General features: G+C 38.8%; 1 protein-coding gene across 14 annotated transcripts in view; it reads left to right on the forward strand.

Annotated features, from left to right (window-relative positions):
* The window catches only part of NRXN3 (neurexin 3), a 914575-nt gene that overhangs the window by 805341 nt on the left and 84248 nt on the right, over positions 1-24986 (forward strand). For 7 of the 14 annotated variants that reach the window (XM_041471888.1, XM_041471886.1, XM_041471887.1 and 4 more), the window contains 2 exons: positions 4458-4765; positions 9396-9398. In XM_041471888.1, the coding sequence (XP_041327822.1) occupies positions 4458-4765; positions 9396-9398 (311 nt within the window). Of the gene's footprint in view, positions 1-4457; positions 4778-9395; positions 9399-24986 lie in introns of all 14 variants that reach the window. The other 7 variants (XM_041471893.1, XM_041471894.1, XM_041471897.1 and 4 more) reach the window with 2 other exon arrangements.

Consider the following 24986-nt stretch of genomic DNA (forward strand, 5'->3'; position numbering starts at 1 on the left):
AAAGCATGCCAAGACACATTCATTTGTAATCCATCCTGAAGTTTTGAACTGAAGTCTACCTTTTGTGCATATTGATGCTTTGTTAAAAGACAATCACACATGCACTAAAGTCTAAAAGAGACAATATTTGAGTCTTCAGGCACTCTCCAAGCACTGGATGTGGTCAGGCTAGAAGGATAGGGCTATGTTTTTACAAAAGTGAAAGGAAATTCAGTCTTTCTATTATGTGTCAGGGAATGACATTTTACAGTGTAACACCTGAGACAATATAACTTGGTTCCATCATTCCAAAGTAGACAGACATTTTCAGCAACTCAGGTACCACTCAAATTAAAAAAATATAAGAATGAATAATGTATGTAGCTGTTCACCAGCCTGCTCATCTATATGGTCGTCCATCTAACAATTAATGTAACATGGAAACCTTCTGTCAGAAGACGTTATAAAGATGGTGAATGAAAGGGTAGCTTCCTATCAAAATGGAGCAAGACAAACTGATGGATGGAGGAATAGATTAATAAAAGAATCAGCATATAGAATAGCTGTCTTGCCCATGTGAGCTCTTGGCTTGGGTGAGGTAAGATCAAACACTTTTTGACTGATATTTTTGAATGCTATAGATTTGTTCTTCCTTTGGTACTGCTATGTTATTCATAATATGAAATAGTTCATTCTTGGAAAACAAATATAACACATTATCTTTCTGAAGTGGCATCACTATTGGCTTTGAAGGGCTTTTAATTTCTATAAATTAGTTTAAAATAATTTTAAGAGCTCAGGTTTACAGTCTTGAATTGCATGAGTAATAAGCAAAGTATTAAATGCTATTAACCTCACTGAGATTATGTATGTGAATATAAAAAGAAGTGTTAATCTTAAATTGTTCAACTTCAGTAGTCATAAATCCAGCAGATTTCCTTAGCAGAATACTTGGTGTCTGCTAAGGCACAGATGTTACCTGTTCTGCAATTGGATGAGCTAATAAAGACCCAGAAGCATCTCATCAAAGGGATTGATCCCAGAAGTACTTAATTATTCAAATCTCTCTTACCTGTAAAGCCTCCTTGATGTGACTGTACTTTTGAAGCAAGTACTATTAGTATGAATTAGGATTTGCACAATCAGGCCCGAAATCTCTTCTAGTGGTACAGAAAAGTTACACTTCAGATTTCTCTGTGGTATTTTTAATTAGAATTCAGTTTTCCAAATGAAGAAGACAGTGAGAGAGCAAAGAAACAAGAGTCTGAACTATTCAGAATACTTACAAAGCACCTCATAATTTTTCTTTAGTATGACACTAATATAACAGTGGGAAGAATTCTCTGTGGAAAAAAAAAAAGGACTGCAGAATTGAATTACACACCTAGTAGAATTTACTAATGTAAATAATTCCTCAATAAAATCCAGTGGCCAGATAAATTTTACTTGGGGGAAGTAAAGGCTTCAGCTGAATTCCATTCGAAGAATGATCAGAAGAGACATATGGTGGCAGAATGCAGTTTATATTCTCTCCAAAGATTTTTCTCATTCCATATTCATTTCCCTGGTGTCTTTACCATGCACATGTATGCCATCTTAGAGCAAAGAACGAGGAATTGCAGGTAGTAGGTGACTGCAACAAGTGATTGTTCTTTTAGCAAATACATTTTTAGTGTGGTTTCCAGCATTAACCATGTGGTGCAGTGCATGAATCCTGATCTGGAAAACCATTTAACAGTGAAGACTCCAAAATACACAATCAAATTTCCTTTTTTTTTTTTTTTTTTTTTTTTTTTTTGGGAAAAAGGGGACCCCCCTTGGGGTTTTTTACAAAATACACAATCAAATTTCCTTTTATTTTTTTTTTATTTTTTTTTTGCTGGTAAAGGGTCACCTCCTTGGTGTATACTTTCTTTCAACATTAGAAGATGCAGATGAAGGCACATAATTTGAGACATGGTCTCTTTTTTTCAGGCCTAATATACTTACTCTTCATTCTTGCAAATAATGCAAGAGGTATGACAGACATGTAAAGCTATGCTATGAGCTTGGGTTAGAAGAGTTGATATCCTAAGCTGAGTCATAATCCTCCAGTAAAAGTGAGAGAACCCCTCTCCTGTCCTTGTTTGGGGAGCTCTCCTACTTGGAACAGCAAAAAATTGTCCTTTCTTATCACCTTCCACCTTCTTCCCTTTGGCAAAAGATAAAAAAAGTACTAAATTAAGTCAAAGGAAGAAAGGAATGGAAATGCAAATGGAAAACTGACAGTTATCTTCCATCTGTTTTCAGGGATAACATCTCAAGATTAGAGATGTAATAGGTAAAATTAAAATAAGTCCCTTTACTCATAAGTCCCTTCTTTACTCATCTTACCTCTACTCTTCGGCACTCTTATCATGAGTGAGATGGGAAGAAGGGAACAGTAGCAAGTGGCATGACTGAGTTTGTAGGGGCAGGGGCAATATGGACAGAACTATAGTGCTAGAGGGAGGGAACATATTCAGAGAAGGGAAAATGGCACAGTAAAGTTCTTACAGCATATCCCTTATAAAATCCAAAGCACAACATGACAGAAAAGAAAAGCAAGATCTGAGGACATGGGTATGGGACAGGAGTTTGACCTTCTACAGTGTACAGTGCCATTTCGTCTAATTGAGACAGGAACTGGGCTGAGAGGGATTAATATCTTAACAGATGTTTTTACTGGGCCCTATTTTTGTCATAGACAAGAGTAAAGGCTCTGTTTGCATTCTGAGGATGTGTGGCTTCAGTGCATGTTTATTGATGTTTAATAGACACATGTTGCCTCTGGCAAGTTTAAAACCTCCTGAGATGCAGAACATCGCATCAGGTGTTTCAACACTTTCCAGGGGAAGGATATCCCCCATTTTTATTTCTCATTTCTTCATCAATGCACTTACTCCACCCTGACCAACTCCTGATTTTCCATTTACAAATCTGAGAGTGAGGAGCACAAGGGATGTGCAGCCCACCTCCACATGTCTGTGTCTTACACCTCTCCATATACTGTTGCTAAGTTAGCTAGGGCCCTCTTTGGGGACAGGATCTACTTTCAGATACATTTCTTCTCTTGTCCCCATTCTCTTCCCCATGGTCCATCCTGTCACCATAAGATGATGCTACACCGCATCACCACTTGACTTCGAGACCTGCCACGACGACCAAAATTGGTGAGCTCCCCCATGTATTTTGATCTACCCTAACCACTGGCTATGAAGGAATGAGCAGTGGATCATAGGTTGTGCTTTCCTACATGGTGGTATTCTGCACCTCTCATCAGGCTGGACTAGGCAGAAAGTGGCAAGTGAGAACTGGGGAGTGGGATTGGAATTGGAAAATATTTCAAATTTCATAAAAATGGGAAAGCACAAGATATTTAAATGATGATTGACTTGAAGCTGCATTGATAACTCTTCTGAGCAATGTCCAGTCTGGTTGTCTGCTACTTCAGCAGATTTCGGGTGGCATGCCCCTGATCTTTTGAGGAATAGTGAAATTATAGGCACTGTCTTTGCACTTCATGAAGCAATTTATTTCTTAACATGGTCAACATAGTGCAGCCTGGGACATAAACAGTGTTTATAGAGCAGTCCAGGCTGATGTCAGTGTCCTACAGAACTAGGTAAATTGGCAATTGTTACTAGATTTATTTTTAATAATTGTATTTTTTATTGCATATGATACTGGACCGCTTCTAACACTCAAGATGTGACCTTGACTAAACCACATAACACTACCTACATTTGTATTTCACTGTCTGTAAGAGCGGAGCAAGGCATTCTGGGACTTAACCACTCTGGGGCATTGTTATCCTCGCTATTTCAAAAGCTTTGCTCTTTCAGAGACATCAGAAATATTTGTGTTCTTTCTTGGGTTTAGATTTGCAAGCCTTCACAACACACAGTTTACAGGTGAAAGATCATGACTGATTCTATGATGATACTCCTACTTAATTATTATATCGCTTCATTTTTACCTGATGTTTTACTGTTTTTGAGCCAACCCTTGAAACTTTGGCATTGTTAAAAGTGGCTTTATGAGTCAATCTAATGCATTAACCAAAAAGTCCGAGAGGGGGTTTATTTATGGGCTAAATCTTGACAGGTACTGCAGTTTGAATTGATAGTACAAAAATAGCACATGTTGAAGTCCTATTGTAGTTTAAAATTCATCCAATCCTAAAAGAACAGGTTCAGATTTCTAAAGATCCTCCAGAGTTTTGATGTGTGAGTGGATGCTGAGGTGTAAGGTTTAGTTTTAGGTATTCATACTTCCGGGCTAATCATCCTTATTAATGACCTTTAGGCACCACACTTCCATACTGTTTCTCTATAGTCATCATATGCACTCCCAAGAATGAATCTACTTCTTTGTCCATCACTTCGGGCCAGGGCTCAATGTAGTGTGCAAATTGAAGGAAATGTCTGTCAATAATGTTATTCACCCCCCTTCACTAGGACGACAGTTAACGATCTTCAACACCCAGGCGCAAATAGCCATAGGAGGGAAGGACAGAGGCCGTCTCTTCCAAGGCCAGCTCTCCGGGCTCTATTACAATGGCCTGAAAGTGCTGAACATGGCAGCAGAGAACAACCCCAACATTAAAATCAATGGAAGCGTCCGACTCGTTGGGGAAGTCCCTTCCATCTTGGGAACAACACCCACAACATCGGTGCCACCGGAAATGTCGACTACAGTCATGGAAACCACAACCACAATGGCGACCACTACCACCCGAAAAAATCGTTCACCGCCCAGCATCCAGGTGAGTCAGTTAGTCCTCTCCATTTCCTTCAGTTCTTAATTTGTCTTGCTGCTCATTTGTAAGTTCATAGAAGCTATGTTCTCTGAATAATGCTCCATGTAACTCTATTTTAAAAATGTCCTCCTGTGTTGGACACAAGACAAACAGCTGGCTGAATTGTTATGGTGCAGACATGTAAGAGCAGGAATAGATTTTGCTCCTGATCTAGTGCAATCTGATTTGTGTGAGATTGTCACAGTGTGAACAAGAACAAGGTTTTAACTATGTTTCAAAAGTTCCGTATGTGGAGAAATGTATTCTGAAGAGAGTTACGCAGCTTAATGGGAGGTGGGTGTATGGTTATTTATTATTATGACAGGATGAACTGCTGCAATAGTGAAGTTCATAATGAGGAAAAAAGCAATGGAGCATTACTTCCATTTGGAGTCATTTTTTATTTCCTTTTTATAGCCTTCCTGCAGAGAATTTTGAAGAAATGCTATCAAGATCAGTTTCTTGCAAAACATAGATGTTCCAATGTAGGGCAGTTCCCATCTATTTGGTAAAAATCATTCCTAAATAAAAAATTCATTTCAGATTATCTGACTTAATTGTGGCAGTTATTTCAACCCTTAAAATGCAGTGGTTTTGGAACCACTTTTGTGGCAGCCAGAATATGGTACTGATTAGAAATAAACACCTTCAATTGGCTCTCCTTGACTGTGCGAAGAAAAGAATCATTTGACTAATCAATCTGAGCTGTGGATTATTTATTTCAGCAGTATGCTATCATGTTATTGTGTTATCAACTAGAATGAAATGTGTTTTGAAATCATTAGAGAGATGGTGCTACTGGAGATACTCTAGCCAAGGGTCTCTAAAGTGAGTAAGGGACTGGAGTATTTCTTGTGTGAAGAAAGGCTGAGAGCTGGGACTGTTTATCCTGGAAAAAAGAAGGCTCATGGGGAGATCTTAACTGTGTGTACAAATACCTGAAGGAAGAATGTAAAGATGACAGTGGTGCCCAGTGACAGGACCAGAGACAATGGGCGCAAACTGAAACACAGGACTTTCCCTCTAATCATCGGGAAACATTTCTAACATGAGGGTGACTGAGCATGGGTGCAGGTTGCCCCAAAAGGTTGTGGGGAGTCTATGCTGTTAAAATTCAAAAGCCATCTGCACATAGTCCTGGACAGCTGATTCTGCATGATCCTAGTTGACCAGAGGTTTGGATAGATGACCTCCAGAGGTCACTTCCAACCACAGCAATTCTGTGAGGTACGTCTGTCTGCGGTGGAATTTACAACTGTAAGAGTAATTAATTCCAAGCTGAGGTTTAACAGTGCCTACTTTGGTACTCTGTAAATCCAGATGGCAACAGGACTGGGATTAATTGAGTTATTAGCCTCAAACACCCAGTAGGTGATTTTATAAAGTTTCAGCTAAATGAGGGGAAATTACCCCCGTTTGGTCACTGTTTGTCATAAACTTTGTGAGAATTTCCGTCTCTGCAGTGACTAGTTTTAATTTGAGAGAAAATATTTGTACAGTTCCATCTCCAGAATGATGAAGTCTGTGGTTCTTATCCTGCCCTCTATAATTTTTAAAGGCAGCAGAACTGTGTTTAGCTATACCAGTGGACAGAAAATGGCACTGGACCTTTATGGGCTGGGTCAAGCTGCAAATGATGCTGGCTTGCCTGAAAAGGAACTCTTTCTGAAAGCTTCCTGCCTAGCCTACGTGTCATTTCACTCAGCCTACAGAGACCACTGTGTGCTGAAAGAGCATCAAGAAGATTTAATAAAGTGTCAAAGTGCTTCTAAAAACATGGTTAGAGCAGCGATTTCCTGGATACACATGCACCACAACAAATGGCCTCATCTCAGCTGATATTAAAGCAATAACTCTTTGACACTTCATGCTACTCGCTGAAAGAAAAATAAAGGTCAATATGTACCTCCATTACAACTTTCTGCATTTCAATATCGTGCCATTTTATCGCTGTTGCAGCAGAGATAGCTTGGTTTTCTTCCTTGTTTTTGGTGGAATTTGATTCTGTCTGCTTAAGTTGCAGTATCTCTGTGGTGAAAGTGAGAAGAAATTGTCTTTTCCTTTTTGGGAAGTAGCTCCAGCCACAGTTTTTCAGGTGCCTAATGGTTATTTTATCTAGCTCTTGTTCGACATCACCATCATCAAGCCTGCTTACAATTTTAGATCCAAGTGGTGAAAAAATCTAATAGAGCAAGTTTACTCTTTGAGGAACATAAAATATAGACACCTAAGGCTATGAGAGGTACAAATACAGTTAGTTATTACCTTGTTCCAGATTTCTCTTTTCTGCTCAGAAATAAACAGTTATTCTTTGCTTTCAAGGCTGTTTAAAGTTTAGCCTCTTCTGGTTCCAATCAGCACAATTCAAGCACTTTTTGTTCACCTCTTAGATTTGATCATAGGAATCTTTCTGCTTCCTGATATCATACAAAAGGCAATAGCAGGTTGGTTTTCCAATCCTGTTGAAACTTTTTTGTCATCATGATACATGCCAAAAAGTAGTCAAAAAGTTAGGCTGATGATGGTCTAAGACAACTGTTTATCAAGTAAATCTATGTTGTCACATTTTTGTGTTTTATTATCCATGTTTCTGTATCCACATGTGGTATCTTGTTTTATGCTAAGATTGCAGACTCCTTGGGTTCAAAATGTACTTTTTATTTTGTACATGCACATTACTTGGCCCAGAACAGTTCTGGCCAGTAGTATAAATACCTGCATGATACAAATAAAAGTGAAGCATCTAATGTGAAATAGCACAAATCATGGAAAAGAATCACTGTTCTTCCTCTGTTAGGAGTATCTGTGCTACTTGTATTACTCAATTTCATATGTAAGTAATTTAAACTATTCCTTTTTGAAATGCATATAAACCTTGTGCAGAATATCAAGTCTGTAATCACAAAGTGTTACAGAATCCAGAGGAATTTCAGAAGGACTTAGATGTACACGTCACTTGTTAAGAAACTACAGAAGAGCATGATAAGTGCAAAGATATCTTCTGTTTGTAACACACACCAAGACACTTCCTGCAGTTAGGTAGTCTGTGTACTGACAGAAGTATTTTAGAGCACAATTAGAGTAAAACAGCTGAGAAAATGAAGAGGTTTAGAAATACACAGTACATGTTCAGGTCTATAATATGCATCAACTTTTGAAGATCTCAGACATGGTATATAGTTTTGGACAAACAACCAAGATAAAGGAAATTGAGATAAAAATATTGCTGGAAATACCTAGTGGCACTGGAGTTAGCATTTAAAATGTCTATAAATTTATACTAAATTTCTGCAAGGCAGTAAAACTCAAGGCAAAGGAGGACAGCTAGGATTTGAGTGAGAAATAGGTGAGATATATGGCTGTATGCTATACTGCTGAGAATGTTCCTGTGATTCAGAGAAGTAAGTAGGAAGAGCTGACTTTTTTTGCTAACTGAAAATAAGGGAAAGAAAGACGTTTCGACTTGTGTCTGTTTCAGTGAGTTGCAAATGGTGCTTGTGCTCTGCTGCCACAAGAAGAGGCACTGATTTGACTTTCTCACACATTGAGAAAGGTTTTGTCCTGGATTTAAGTACAGTAAATCTGGAAGTGACATGTACTAATTTCTTGCTGCCTCTCAGAGCCCTGACACATCAGACTCTCCTGTGATAATATCCGCTCTGAGACTTCTGCTTTGCCATGTTAGCCACAAAGGCCTGAAAGACAAGCTGCTAGCTTTTCTGTGTGGTACAGTAAGGTGCCATGCAGACTACTTCTGCATGAGAGTCACTGTGCTGAGCCACACCGCATTCTTGCAAGGTTGTCATGCTTCTCACAGGGTTACTTCATTAGTCAGTGGTGCTGGAATCCCTATTTGTCCCTATTTGCTGATCTAAAGAACAACTTCAGTTATTAATGAAATACTTCGGGGATTTTTTTTGCTTGGGAGACCTCTGTAAAAACAGGTTAAAGTGACACCCATTCTCTTGTCTTCTGCTTCCATGGCAGCTGCTTAAGTGGTCAGAATTCTCTTTTATGAGTCGCTGTTCAAAGCTTTTTAGGAGACTCTCTGTATGCTTTTATGTGGCTCATTCTGTCTTTGCTTACAGCTGGGTCATTCAGTTTTCAAACAATTTATGCAAAGTTAATTACTAAAGCTAGAGATCATTCATCATCATACATATCTTCCATTCCAAACACACTCAGTTCATCAAATCCAAGTGGAGAACCAGGTAATCTGGAATCCCTAGGGCAAGTCCCTGATATGTCTGGCCTATGGCATGGATGGTTGAGGACCCCAAGATCAAAACAGTTATCTGTGAAAAAAAGATCAGAACCCTTCTGGGAGGACAGATGAACTTATGCTCTCCATGTGGAACCAGAAACTGTGTGCTCTGTTACTTCTCCAGGGCATGCCTCAACTCCTTGAGATGTGGAAAATGACACCTGCCTAACTGTTCAAACTATAACTTGTAGGTGACAAGAATAATGTACTTGTGGATGTTTTCAGCTATGATCTTAGAGCCATAGAATGACAGTTCATGATTTGTTATATGCAGACTGTTCTCTCTAGAGAGTAGAAGAGGGGATCATCCCATTATCTATATGGAGAGTCCAGCCCGTTGTCATGGCTTACAGTAAGGTTCTCAACCTTTATTTTTAACCATTAGGCTTTTCAGCCTCCTAACTGTGTTTTCTGTTGAGTGTCCAATAATTTTGATTAATGTCTTTCTATAACATGTAGCTCCAGGCTAAATCCTTCCTTACAGTGTATATCACAAAGGAAAATGGCACAGAAGATTTGTCAGTCTAATTAGACTTTCACTGTCAGTAAGACAAATAAAATTGTCTCACCCTTGGTCTTGCCTAGGTACTTTCTTTTACACTCATAGATAATAATTTGGTAGGGAAAGAAATTGGCCTTTAATTTGGTTTTTGCTTCTTATAAGTCACTAGTGACATTTTCATCCCAAGACTGCAAAGCTGTAATGAAAAAACAGTTTTTGATGAGTCTGTGCTTTAAAGACTGACTTCACTGGCTCATTGGCACAGCTGAGAATTACAGAGTCTGGCACTTATCCCTTCGTATCTGCTTCTTCCTCCATTATTTTTTTTTAAAGAGACCAAACTCCAAACTTTGTCATGCTTCAGAGTGGAATCCCTTCTCCTGTACTACACTCCTGCATTGCTGCAGTGACATTCACAAAATGGCATTTACTTATTCAAAGTCACATCTCTTCTGTAAATGGTAACGTGCTTTGAGCAGAGAAAGGAAGTAGAGTATGGAAGCAAGAATTCAAATGTTGGAAATTTTCATGCAGCCTATTGTTCATGTAGGTTACATTTACTAATTCAATGATACCAAATGACCTCTAAATACTTTACAAATATGTTATATAGAAATAGATTTAGGGCACACTGAAATACAGAATCTTTGGTGTGTAATGTAGTAGCTACCTAACCAGAAACATGGATAGATATGATATGATATATGATATATGATAATGTTCTGTATGGGAAAGGCACAGAAATATTCTCCAAGTTAGTATTAGATGTGCAAGTGGTATGGTGTGTTTAATTTATATTTATTGATGCTGTTTTCGGGATACTCAAATTACCGTTCATATAATCTAAACGTTCATATAATCTAAAAGAGAATCTTACATTTTCATGGTCTCATCCACTCTCTGCAGAACAGTTGTGCTGCAGTTCTGAAAGTGCCGTAGGGAACCAGTCTTCTAGAAGTGCCATAAGTGGTCCACAAGTACAGTGCCCATTCAAAAGAAAAATGTGATTTTGCTGTAATATCATTTTTCCAGCTTGTGCTCCCCAGTGCTGACAAGTACTGATAATGAAAGTAAACTCAGCCTTGTATTTCTGCTAAGCACAATTACAGTAATAAAGAACATTGTGCTTGTAAAACAGTTCATGCATATGCGGGCCTGTGCTGTCATATGTTGACATTATCAGCAGTGATATTGGAACATTAAACTTAGTAGCCATTTTTGGCTCCAAATGGAGATGTCTGTCTCATGACTCCAGGGGAGGGGTTTGACTGGATGTGTATGGCAAACTTGAGAGTCACAAGTTGGCATATAGCATAATTTCTCAAAATATAGCTTACACTAATTCTTTGAATAACCTGTATTTATATAGCAGCATTAGCAAGTAGTCACTTCAACCACTCCTCTGTGTGTTTTGTTAGGATCCAGACTGCCTTTTTTGTTTCCTCGGTCTAATAGTTTACAGAAGTTCTGGGTTGGCTGATTCATCTCTAAAAGGGTTGAGATTACATTCCCTTAACTTACAGGCCTGGGCAATCATTTGGGTCTTGCAGCAAAATCTCAGCTGGTGTTTTTGACGCATGTACCCAATTCTGTTCTCCTGTCAATTTTAGAAATGAAGATTTGGCCCAGCATCAAAGAGCAAAGGGAGGGTAAAAGGGGGCAGGTCTAGCACTTTTCTGGAATTTCAGAAACTTTTTAGATTTTTCTCTGATGCTTTGTTTTATCTTGATCAAGAACTATTGAAATTTGTAGTTGCCTTTTGGTGAACAAGCAGCACACCTTTTTCTTGAATAAAAGAATAGGAAGCTGAAATAACAGCTGTAGTAGGCTGATGCCTGCCTTCTTCAGGCAGGCAGGCATACATTTCTCAGAAAGTAAAATTAATAACATCAGTATGCATTTTTTTCAGAGTGCAGTATTCCTTTATGCATTTAGACATGTCATGTACCCTGTCAAAAAGGATTCTTGAAAGTCACGTGAAAGATTATTTTCAAAATCTGATTAATACAGTATTCAGGAACTAAAGCTATTCTAGTTGACCATACATTTGATCCCAAGCCAAGTGCAAGAATAGGACGAGTGTGTTGTTCTAGAATGGTTGTGTAGCGACAAGATATGATGAAGAGATCCAATATTGCAAAAGCAACTACTTGGGAACAAATGGAGTAGAATCAATGATTATGGCTTAAATATAGTTGGAGGATTGGCTCATGTTTTGTTATAGCATATCTGCTCCCTTGCTATTTATATATTTAAGGGAAATGCCTAGAAGCTGCAGACATTGCCAGAAGGCTTCCTGAACATATAGTTCCATTTTATTTGTTTGGTTTGGGTTTTTGGTTTTGGTTTTTTGGGTTTGTTTTTTTTTTACAGGACTGGCAGAGAGACTTACCTTTCCTAGATCATTCATTTCAGTGAATGCACAGAAATTGGAAACACATCCGTGTTGTTGTGACAGACCTGCTTTCTGAAACCATCTAATTAATGCCTTGGATTTTCTGCAGAATGATGGTGTTGTTAACTAACAGAAACAGAAGGATTTCTGCTAGTTTCTTTTTCATCTGTGGGATGAGTTGTCACAAGATATGTCTGACACAGTATAGCTCGTAAAAGTAGTGATTAACAAGACAGGCTATGCAGCCACCAATTCTTTGTCTCCTCCCTTAGATGGCATATGAGTAGGTGGGATGTTGTTAATTTTGATTGAAAAATTGCTTCTATTATATTCTGAAAGATAAGAATGTGTTTCCACAAAATTTCCAAGGAAAAATAAAGCCAAAGGGGTGAAAACCTAGATTTCAGTTCTCCTGGTATTACATAGGATGTAAATGCTTCCCTTTTTTCTTAGAGTGGATTTTTGGAGGAAAAGTTATTATTTGATATTTGGTATTTGTATTTGCATATGAAATATGTTGGTTTTTCACCCTTAAAATGACTAATAAAGGGATCCTCTTCCCTAATAATTACTTTTAGAGTTTTTGACTAGTGTTGTATTGCCATTTTACTGGGTCTCAGATTAGGTGTTCTAAGGAAATTGATTTCTGGGTAAAGACAATTCCCAGGGAATACCAGTAGTTTTATAGGGGGCATGAATAAGAGAGTAGGAAATGTTGAAAATGCTTTAATGGCCAAATGTATCAAAGTGGGTACAGAAAAGATGAATGCTGAGGGGCAGATGGCAACTGAGATCCAAAGGATGAGATGCATCTCTCTCACAAAGATATGGGAAAGAACCAGCATGGCTTAGAGGGAGAGTGACCTGGACCGAACTGGTAGGCTGGTGGTTCTAGGAACTCTATTTTGGGGAAGGAAAGGTTTTAGGGAAAGACAAACTTATACTATACGGCTAGTAACCACTCTTCTACTTTTAGTTTTTGCTTGGTTCCACACTTCATGTCCCCTAAGGATAAAGTCTTTTATTTTTGCCAAACTGTCTGGGACTCAGTTTAGTAGACATTCTGGAAGTGAGATCTGAGGATCCATGGATTCTTCCATGGCAGTTTGAAGTCAGAAAAGAGCTGGGATCACTCACTTGTACTAATATAATTTAAAATGCAGCTTTTCCTCTCACTTGCTGCTGTTCTTTTCCCATAACTGTTTCAAAGCAAGAAAACTCAGTGTAAAAATGGTCAGGTCAGGTAAGGATAAAAAAATTCTATATGTTGTGTTCTTCTAACATCCAAGCTATTGCCTTGGTGTCCAAGCCATACACAGAGATTTGCAGAAATAGCTTGAATTTAACTTGGTCATAATATCTCTCTTTTCCTGAAAGATGACCTCCAATGAAAGTATAAGGACATGAATGATTTTAATCTGTGGTAACAATGGAGAACCAGTCCCGACTGCCTCCAACAGCATAAATATATAAAATGACAGATTATCCTGCGGCCTCCCTCCCTCCTGCCTGAACACACACATACATTCTCAGTAGCACACAGCAAAATTCAAATTGGACTTTATATTTTATCTCTTGTCCCAGTGATTAATGCTGCTCTTGCTGGGAGACTAATCAAATGAGGGGAAATATGGAGAAAGAAGTATGTATTTCTTAGACTATTGTTATCAGTGTTATTATTATTCCTTTAATATATTATCCTTCTGTTAGGAGAACTTAATGCAGGAAGCAAGAGGTAAGAGCAAATTTGATGGTGAGAAGATTAATGGGGCAGACCACAGCAAGTGGAACACAAGCGTCTTGCAGAGGGAGGTGAGCTGCCAAGCTGCTTTGGGGTTGCAGTACTTCAGCTAGAAAGCTAAAAGTCTGTAGCAGGATGGACACAGGTCCTGAGCCAGGAGCTACTGTTTTCTAATCCTTACTCTATTCATTCAGCATCTGTCAAAAAAACCTACTCTGTAAATGGTTCTTTTCTTTCCCTTGTAGTAAAATAAGCGTCCTTGGTCCATCTTGCTACCAAGTTCACAGGCACTGTTCTGATAATATGAATAATACCTTGTAAATTCCATCAGGTGGTGTATTGTTCCCTTCTCCTTGGTTGTTGGCCTAGGTCTTTCATAGTGATATTTAGACCCTGAAGTTCTACTTTAGTTCTAGAGATGTGTAAAGCAGAGAGCAGAAAATTTACTCTGTGCTGTGGTAAAAACAGAAATGGATGTTTTGAATGCATATGACTTAGATTTAAGTAGGAGGCCTGTCTTATGAGTGAGTAGGATTGGATTTCAATTGTCTTGTTTCCTCAGGATCTTAAGAAAAAAGACTTAAAGATGTGGTAATTAAAAGGTCAGACCTTATTTTGTTTTCACTTTGAGCAGAAGAATATAGAAAGGAATACCTGAATTAAAGGAACAGACTTGTTTGGGATCTTCTAAATGTATACGAAACATCTTAAGGGTGGATGTCAAGAGGATGGGGCCAGAATCTTTGGTGCCAGTGACAGGGGAAGGAGCAATAGGCACAAACTGAAACACAGGAAGTTCCATCTGAATAGGAGGAACTTCTTCACTGTGCAGGTGGCAGAGACTGGAATAGGCTTCTCAGAGAGGTTGTGAGATCTCTTTTTCTAGAGATGCTCAAAAATGCATTAATATGATTCTGTGCACCTCCTCAAGGTTAACCTGCTTTAGAAGGGGGGTTGGGTGAGATGACTTTCAGAGGTTCCTTCCAAGCCCAGTCATTCTGTGATCTGTGATATCTATACTTTAGAAACATTTTTTGGTAGAGGCAGTATTCCTGGAGACTATTTGATTACTCTTTGCTGTGGATATATTAGCATAATGCCCTCAGAGTAGGCTCAAGACTTGCAAATATGTTTAGGGTCCAAATCTTATGCATCATTGTCTTAGCTCCCAATTGATTACATTTAGGCAGCAGTAAATCCTCTTGTTCTCTGCTAAAGCAATGCCATGTGTATTAAAACTTATATGAGCACTTGGGTCTCTAGTGCCCAGATTTGTAGATTTGTTTCATTGTTATAAACATAGCCTCGTTCGAGATATTAGTAGAAAAGCAAGCTAAAACTGATTCTGCCCTCCTCATACATTCCACTCTTCCCCTCACGTTTGTCCCATATATGTTTACATATACTACATAAGTTGTATATCTTTGTCTCAACTGCCTAATGTATTGCCATTTACTCTGACACCTGTCAGACTTGCATAATTAATTGTTCTTAAGGTTGTGAGCAATGGCTGTTCAGATGACTACTGCTGTGACCTGCTTGTATCTTGTCTTGAGATTTAGCAATTAGTGAGAATGAAATTTAGAATGTAGATATGGTAGGCAGGCCAGAATATACAGCCTGTTTCTCTGGAGTCACTGAAGGCATCCAGCTTTAAAAGCACTAGGGGAGGATCTGTGCAGCAGAGCTTATGGGCTTCCTCCAGAGCCAGGAGGGCAGCTGGAACCGTTCTGTAACAGAGCTGTGTGTGCTTGCTGGGAATCAGCAGGATTTCCAGCTGCTAGACATAAATAAAAATGCCAAGGTGGAAAGGAAAGATGGATGGGAGGAAGAAGGAGGGTTGTATGTTGTGTATATGTCTCAGAAAGAACCACTGCAGTGGGAGCTTCTAGCATAGAGGACTTCTTCCACCCCCACATCTGACTCATTCTGAGGTATTGTTGCTTGCCTGAAGATGAATAATTCTTTGGTGCTCAGATGGCTGATTACACGTTGTCCTGTTTATGGACTCAAGCACAGCAGAGAAATTTCTGCTTGCTTGGCTATAACATTTGTTGCCCTGGCAAGAAGCAAGGACCACTTACAATCTGTTGTGAAAAGGCTTAGTGTCTCTCTGGATGCCTCTCAGCTAATGTCCAATGCTTGCAAGTTGTTTATTTTGTCCTTTCTTAACTGAAGCCGTGGGAATGGTGTTCACATCTGCTCCATGTGATTCCTGGAAGAAAAAAAGGAGGGAAGTTGGCATGAACTGGACAGGAAGATGAGAGCCTGGCAATGGATTGTTAAGGACCAGGATCTGCTATGTTCACTTTGGCCTTAGGAAATGATGTATCAAAAGGAGTGAATTGTTAAGCCTGCAGTCTCTGACTTGTTCTTTTATGATGGTTTGTTACACCATCCGAGAGAGGTCTCTGTTTCAGTTTCTGAGTCTGAGTTGCTCTCTCCACAGGGTCAGGTTTCCTTTGGCATGGCTTGGGAAGATCTGCTGCTGCAACTCCTGGCAGGCACTTGTGCTCTCCTGCTTCCTATTGTAGTGGTTCATGTGAGGCATCAAAGGCAGCCACAGTTAAATGGCATCAGGGCTTCTACTGTGAGGGGAGAAATAGAGTGAAAAAATGGCAGTGTCATCACCTTTCCCCAAGAGAGTTGAAGACTGAGCAAGGCAGAGGGTGTAAATAGCAGTTCAGAACACTGAGGGTTGTTCTAGAAGCAAAGAGAGGGAATAGAACAGGCTGTCTGGCCCTCTGCTTCTGTCAGGTTTGGTCACTCAGAACTTTATATTTCTCTTCTATTCAAACCTGATTTAATGGCAGCTGTAGCTGAAGGTCAGAAGTATTTTGAGATTTCATTTTTTGAGACTTTTTTCCTGTGGTAAACTGTTCTTCCCTTGCTTTTTTGTCTTTCTAAAGCTGAGAGGCAACTTGGTGGCAATGAAAGGTGACTATGGTTAGACATTGTTGTACCCCACTTCTTCCAATAGGACATTACAGAGAAAACAAGAAGGATAATTAATATTATCCATGGGTAGAGCTAAGCTCCATCTGGCAGGTTACATTTTCAGTAACTGTCATATATATTGCCTTGGCATCTGAGAGTTTTGCAGTTCTAGTGACATCCTGCACTGGTCCATTAATTCACACTAAGGATGTGGGGAGAAATAATGACTATTAATTCAAAACACCTATGTACTTTACCTAGAATTCAGAAATCCATGTGTTTATTTAATCTCTTTGAGACAGAAATTATCATCTTTTATTAGTATATTTTATTAATATCATGGATACATTTTACTGTAGAACTGTATGGAGTTTAGATAAGGACTAAATCATAACTTCATCGTGTTTCAAGTCAGGGCATTATTTTCTGAAGTCTTGTGCAAATTCATTCATATAAGGCAAAGACTTTAGAAGAAAATCACTCCAGACCCCTGCCGTTTCTCTTCCCTTTTGATATCCAGGCAGACCCTTTAAAAAAAGGGAAAAAAAGTGCTTTCTGAAAGAGAGGAAGGCTGGTTTTTATTTTGCAGAAGTAAAACTGTTTGGGTTTGGGGTTTTTTTCTTCTCATTCATTGTTTAATTTTTCACTTTTACTTGCATGGAAGTGTGGGTCTGGAAAATAACAATTTCTGACTTGAGTTGTGCAGATAAAAATTATGATAAAAGCCATAATATGAATTATGGCCTCAAAGCTGTCAAAAATGTCAGTGGACAGGAGTGGCCATATTCTCTGTTACTAGAAAAAAAAATTCTTTATTGGAAATCTTCATGTAAGAAAATCTGGTGGACAATTCTAAAACTTACAGAATAATAGAAGTGAGGATATGTTTGTGAACATTGATTTGCCTTCTGAAAATGCAAAGCGATATTTTAACAGAAAATTCACAACACTGAAGAGTGTGATCGTAAGCACATTGTGTCTGTAGTGGGACTGCATTTTTTCTGATCACGGCTTTCAGTCACTGGTCATTTAACCAGATTGTGTTGTTCCAGGTGCCATTTTCGCTCTATTTAAATGTATCTGGCATGACTTTTCTCTGCACAGAGCAGTGAAATTTGGGCTGTAGCACACGTGGCAGCATTGGAAAGCCAATTTGAACTTGATTGACCTTGTTTGGCATCAGATGCTATGCAAAAGTTCAGCCATTCCTGGTTCTGGATAAAGAATTTGCATTCCTACTTGTGTGTAACTGGGGAAAACTGTTCATTCAGTTGATGCCTTTGACATAGTATTAAGTAGTGGGAGTTGACTTAAGCAATCCCTCTAGCCAAATCTTACTGTGTAGGGCTGTGAATCTTTTTTTTGTAGTAAGGGAAGCAGGTGGATTTCAAACCTGCTTGCCCAAAGGCTTCAGTCTCCTGTGGCACCTGCTGGACCATTGTGTATTCAGGCTAACAGTAATGAAAACAGCTGTTAACAAGATTTCTTTATGAAGCACCTTACAAATTGTATCTAAGGATTGTTTGTTTTCATCATAGATATGCAGTTAATTGTAGGTTAGCAGCTAATTATTGTTTAATAATGCATAGCTAAGCCAGCAGTAGTCTGGAATGGCAATGAAGGATGCTTTCAACATGGCCATGAAGCAACAAACAAAAACAAACCAAAGCACGAAATAAATACCCAAGCTGTCATTACAGGACACCATAAAACTGATATTTAAGAAAAGGTTTCTGAATAATCAAATTATCTCAATATGACAATTACCTCAACAATGTCCCCTTCTAACATGCACAATTACATCCACTGATTAATGAGAATCTTCCCCATCTGCATTTCATGGTGTACTTTGTATATCATGTTAACACGTGCAGGCTCTTCTCATCCACAGAGACAGTAGGTGGTTTTGACTTTTTTTTATTATATTTCTGTCAAGGAACAACAGACATGTCTGGACAACAGAGAAGCACTGTCCAAACTGAGTCTAAATTAACTCAGTTTAGGCAGTGTTAAATGTTCACCATATTAACTTGTCACATTGCTTATTGAAAAGGACATATTATCTGTTGTCTCAGATTAATTGGTTCACACATGACCTGACATGATTGATAGGATGTTATACTGCAACTGTCTTCAGAGGTAGCTGTGGTTCATGGGTAGCAGATAAAGAGACAATGCAAGTGGCCAACTTCAGTGGCAGAATCAAAGAGATAGAAAAGATTCAATGTTTGAGACTTAAAGACTTTCCTTTCTGAATTTTGCCCTTTAGTAGGTCATCATTCACATGTCTCTGATCATTCCTCTAAGCTGCCTCATGGCAGAGCTGGCAGATCAGGACATATGCTTGTGCTTGAGCTGCTGCAGGTCACAGCCTGTGCTGCAGTGCCAGCCTCTTTAGATGATCAGGTTAGACTGCATGCTGGTTCCTGAACTGGAGCTCTGGAGGCATGGACACATGGGTCTTCTTCACTGCCCTTGCTGCAGGGACAGTAACCTCTGGTGGGGATGTTAATGTCTTCAACCACTGCCGCAACAGTAAAACAGGATGTCAGTCAGAAGCTTTTGTTCTAAACGAGTCTATTTCTTAATATGGCAAAGTTTTTCAATGCCCTTGCAAAGTGTTACTGAAGTTTCTCTGCATGTATTACATTCTGTAGAGCCCAATGAAGAAACAGATGCAAAGCTTTTAAAGGAATACAGTACTTGCTTCAGACAAATATCCTTTTACCCCTAGGTGTATTCACCTAATAACCTATTTCTTGGACTTCATTTTGTGACAGTTGTACCACTTTGAAGTCCTTCTTGAACCAGTGAAAATTTTCATTTGTTGTCAACGGTTTTCATTAAATTTACCTTTGTCTTTGACCTCTTGTACTGATATCTCACACCCTATCTTGGCATCCCATGAGAACGGTTTATTCATTATTCCTTCTGTACCAAGCTAACATCTTATGGTTTCTGAGGAATTTATTTCTCTTTAAAATAGAAGAGCCAAGTGAAACTAGTTACTTGTCCACAAAGGCAAATTTTTTATTAAAGTACTCCTAAAGTGGCAGGCACACCTGCATGGTCCTCTCACCAAGGCTGAGATGCTTGCTGTGTTGTTGAAGGCTTCTGTAAAAATGATGAGCTCACATGCGCTTTCCAGGCTTTCCTGTGTCATTTGTTTCTGCAGACCTGGAAAACAAATCAAATCATTCATGTCAATCTCTGGATTTTTTCTTCTAAAATAAAAAAGGCTTTCTGAGATGTGGAGAGTTTCTGAATGACCTCTGCTGTGCTTTCTGAGGCTGCTCTGCTGTGGAGTGTTTATGTGCACTCAGTGGCAGCTGTCTCCCCCACAAAGAATTCACAGTAAATTCGTTAGATTGCCAGGGCTCAGACTTAATCTTTTCTGTCTCAGCTTGCATGTTCTGGTTTTGATATTTTTCTCTCCACTGTCTTGCCATTACATCACACCATACTGTCTTCCTCCTTCCTCATGCAGTTATCTTTTCATAGTTCCTTGCTTCTTCTTCAATGCTTCCACCTTTTGTTTATTTTAATGCCAGCTGAATACAAACCTAATACATTGATATAAACTCCCTCGGATGGACTTGCTTTTATGAGTCTCACAAATGTGAGAGGCTCTGTAACATCTCTACCCCCTTTGAAGAGGGTGCACCCTTCTATTTTCAGCAAATTTGCAAAATACAAAGAGAATGAAGCTCGTTCCTGGGACAATGGTAGGCACCTGCCTTGCAGGGCTTAGTCTTAATTTTATCAATGGGCTTAACAGGCAGTAGCTGAGCCCATGAAACAGCCAGGAGGTTTCTGAGGACATTGTTACCTTCCCAGTGCACCTGCTTATGAATTTTGTATGTGTGCTATATTTCTTTTGTATTCTGTCCCTAGATGTTGATTCCCAGAGAATGAGGAGTGCTTAAACTACTGCCTTAAACTACTATTGTGGCTAAGACTCCTGCAAGCACTGTTTATGAAAATACTTAATCCTCCCAGGATGTTTATTACTCAATTAGCCATGGTAATACAACAGTACATTTCACAAAATATAAAATACTGGCATTTATTTGTTTAGAATCAGTTGTTTTTTTATTTGTCTAGCCTTGGTTTTGTGTTACAAAACTACAGAAATGGAACCCTCTGGTCAATGATACCTGTTGTTTGCTGTTTTCTGTAATCCAGTCCATGAGAACTGGCAGCCTAAAATTCAGTGTATGTAGGAGAAGCAGGTTAAGACAGCCTTCATTAATCTCTGAGCTTCTGTCTAGAATTCTCTCACTCACCTGGTAACAGATAACTTCAAGGCTGAGTCACATGTAACTTCTTATCAGTGTAGTCACAGCAGTGACTATAGAGTGGTGAAAACCTCTAGCTCAGTATAGCTAGCTATGAATTGAAATAACCTGACTCTCTTCTTTCAAATCAGAATTAAACAAAACATGAATTGTCCAATAACTACACAAGAGAAATAATAAGAATGAATGTTGAAGCAAGCTTCTAAACTAGTTGTTACTTTATACTAGCCTGCTACTTTTTCTTTTTATGCTTTCTCCTTTGACAAGCAATGACAAACTTAAGTTCCAGCTTGTAAATGCCCTCTGCCACCTCACGATCATCTAAGAATTACATGGCGTAGGTTACTCAGTGCAGCCCAAAGCTGTCTCTTTTCTGTTCATTTCATTCTTGAAATAAAGTCAGACTATAATTTCTTTCATTACTGCAGAAATATTTAACTATGATAATCTGGGATCATGAGAATTCTTATTCCCTTCACTGCCTGACACTTGCTAGTGAGGACTTCCTTTCTGTTGAGGGGAATGGCTGTTTTTGCATGTAGGCAGTGGTCTGACATTTGCAGCTTGGGTGGGAAACCCAAATTTGTTATGAATTGATGAAACACAATTAGTGGGTGTGTTTGGGTTTTTTGAGTTTGACTTTTTGTATGGCTTGTTTTTTTTCTTTTCAAGAGGACGCAAACTTTTCTGGAGGACAGTTGTTTCTGAATTGAAACAGAAAGAGATGCAGAAATTGCCTTGAACTCTCAAAACTTCCTTTTGTTATTACCACTCTTCTTAGTGGTCATGAATCACATGGTATTTTCTGTAGTTCACTGAGCAATTTTTTCAGTGTAGAAATTCTTGTTTGACATCGTGCTGATTTAATTGTTACCAGTAAATAACTTGTGCAGTTTCCTTCTCTAGCACAGTCTAGTAGATAGGGCAGCAGAATCAACTGTTTAGGCACAAACTATATAGTTACAGGATTTCACTGCAGGAAAACCTTACATTAATTGCTGGGTCAATTCCCCCAGCTGTTACAGGCACCATTTTCTTTGTTCTCTTCAATAACATTTTGTTTCCAGACTTTGTCTGACACTTCAACATAATATTGCCCTGTGCCTTTAAGCCCCTGTGTGCCCAGATTCTTTCTTTACGTGATGTGCCATTAATATTTCCTTTTTCTTCTTTTGTAAAGCTTTTTATAGCTGAAAAATACTAATTAATTGCTTGTATTAGTACTGTCATTACATATCCTGCAGTAAGCTGACACATCTTCCTGGAGACCAATGCAGAATGCTGGCAATAACAACAAATGCCTTTATTTGGGATGATTTTTTTTTTATTTTATTTTTTTATTTTTTTTTATTTAATGCACCAATAACCCACAGGCAGAGTCAGGAATAATGATCTGCTTTTCAGACCCTGTAGAAATTAATATTGCCCTTGACAGGACTCTGCTTACTTGCAAATTGAAAATACACTTGTACTGTCTCACAAGCATGGTCTTGTGGTAAAATGGGTGCTGTCTGCCCTCAGCCTGGAGCTGCAGAGATAAATGAAAATGCACATACAGCTCAGCACTTGTCACTGCTGGGATTGAAGGTAACCACAGCAGACGATGAGCTGTACATGCCGTGTTCCTATTCTGAGTTGTGCAAAAATAGCTTTCATTTTCTTTTTTGAGTGCTGTTGTCTTGTCCTGCCCGGCACTGTTCTTCCAGAGCCTTACACAAGCCTGCACAAACTTGTTAGCATTTCTGGGACAAGCCTCCACTTCTGAATACAGAGAAGCAGGGGACACCATAGGTCTTTGAAAGCAATTGGGTGCATCTCCAACCAATGGGTAATGCCTGACACAATTATTCTGGTGCAGGGAGCTTGGCTCTTCTCTCCATGTGGCTGGAGATGCCTAAAGAGCATTGGTCAGAAATGTCAGTGACCACTCTCAGACTTGGGATTTTTTGTTCTTGCTGGAAAACTATTTGTGTTTCTCCATTCTGCTGTGTCCCAGACACTTCTTTGGATCCTCACATTAGTTTACTTTTAATTAAAATGAGCGTTCTATAAAGCAGAAAAGCTGACCAGACAGTCTCCTCAGGCCCATTTTTACACAGAGGCAGGCTATGTTGCAAACCTTAAACTTTTTCTTTTTAATATATTGCTAGAGCTGTATTGTATTGCAAACAAATATATCACATAATTACAACAGTGGTACTACAGTAAGCCTGTGTCCAGCTGATCTTTTGTCTTTTTGTTCCTGGTACACACTTGTACATTTAAGTTGTTTCTTTGAGCTATGTAAAACTATAATTGCAGATACCAATACTGTGCCAGCATGACATTATGTGCTATCTGATGGTTACCAACAGCTCCCAAACACTGTAACTCTTTGAACTGTCAAAACTGAATATAAATGTTTGACTGGTGTTCGAGTGGGTGTTGGAAAATGAAGTGAGGTGTGTAACTAAATAATATCAGCTTAAATTAAAATATCTCATTTGAACTTTTAATGGGAATGGGGAGAATTTTTAGTCAATGTCATTTCTTCTGCATTCCATTCTTGTATGACAATGACTTTCTGACACTTTATAGTAAGTTCTAGTTACCTCTTATCAGCCTTTGCCTGCTCTTATGTCTGGTATCTCCACCATACAGGAAAAGGATTATTGCTCTTCTTAAATTAATTCTTGCAGTACTTTTTAATGCGTGAATAATTGTTTGTATCTTAGCTTCTGAAAAAAACTTCCCTCTATAGGGCCTTCATTTTAGTTAGAGGCTGAAATAAAATTGCCCTTTAACATTGCAGACCTAAAACTTCCAATTAGTTTTATCATCCCGTAAAAGCATGGCTCTCAAGACAGTTTTACCTCTTGGTTTTCTATTTTTTGCTGTATATGTAAGAAACCCTGTGGCTGGAACATTGTCTTTCCCCTCTCTGTCGAGATGTGTGTCTCAGAAAGAGTCTATTCCCAGCTAGAAGGACCTTAAAGGTGATTCACTCTTTGAGCATCACAGCAGCTTCTAATACTTCCTTGGCTATTATTAGATGACAAATTTCTGCATTGCTAGCATGTGTAAGCACTAGTGATACTGTGCTCACTGAGATAGAAGGAAAATTTTAAAAGAAAAAGATGGTTAACGTTACTATTATATAAGTTTTGGTTTTTTCTAATTTAACTTCTTGAAGGCTTCAGCTGTTTTTGTAAAACATTTTTGAATAAGTTATGTGAATAAGAAGGAGACCATATTTAATGCCTCTAGATTTCCAGAACACATCCAATGTAAATCACTTGTCCTTCAGAGTCAATATGATTTGTAAGATTTCTGTGGCTTATGTGAAGTGAATGGGCAGGTATTGTATTATGCCATAATTTATAGCTTTAGTCTTGGCTTTGTACTTCAGCTGCTGAAGCCTTTGGTAAACCTGCCACTAGTTCAGCTTTTAGCATTGGAGCATTAGTGGAGCACATGGAACAAGCAGTAGTAGTGACCTATAGTTTGATAGAATTGATCCTTCATTTGTCCAGTGTGGCACTGTAGAACCCCCAGCTGAAGAGAAGATTGGTATCTGCCATTTCATTTCATGTAAGGGGCTTTAGTTCACATGTCTTTTTATAGAGTCATTTTTTTCATAGGCTGAACTTGTAACACTTTCTGTAGAAAGCATTTCTGAAGTCAGGATACTTGAAGCATCTTCAGGTACCATCTTCTCTTCATTGGGTGCTTCCCTCAGGGAGAGACTCAGCAACCCAGCTGCAGAGGCTGAAGACTGGCTGGCAAAAGTATTACTAGGAATTTCAGGGTTATATTCTCAAGACAGAAAAATTCAGCCCACATGCCAAAGCAGCTAATAAAAGATGGGGTGAACATAAAAGCTGGTCTTTCATAACATCTGCTATGTCAGCCAGGATGCCATTTTCCACTAGGCTTGACATCTGAGCCACTGCTACAGAAGATTTAATAGTCTTAACTGGAGTGAATTGGAAAACTCCAGTATCTTGAACTTTCCTTATTAACTAGATGAGCCATTCTTTTCAAGAAAAGTTACAAGCCTGGAAATTCAAGT

This window comes from Pyrgilauda ruficollis, unplaced genomic scaffold (assembly GCF_017590135.1).
Source record: "Pyrgilauda ruficollis isolate IOZ18807 unplaced genomic scaffold, ASM1759013v1 scaffold28, whole genome shotgun sequence".
Taxonomy (NCBI): Eukaryota; Metazoa; Chordata; class Aves; order Passeriformes; family Passeridae; genus Pyrgilauda; species Pyrgilauda ruficollis.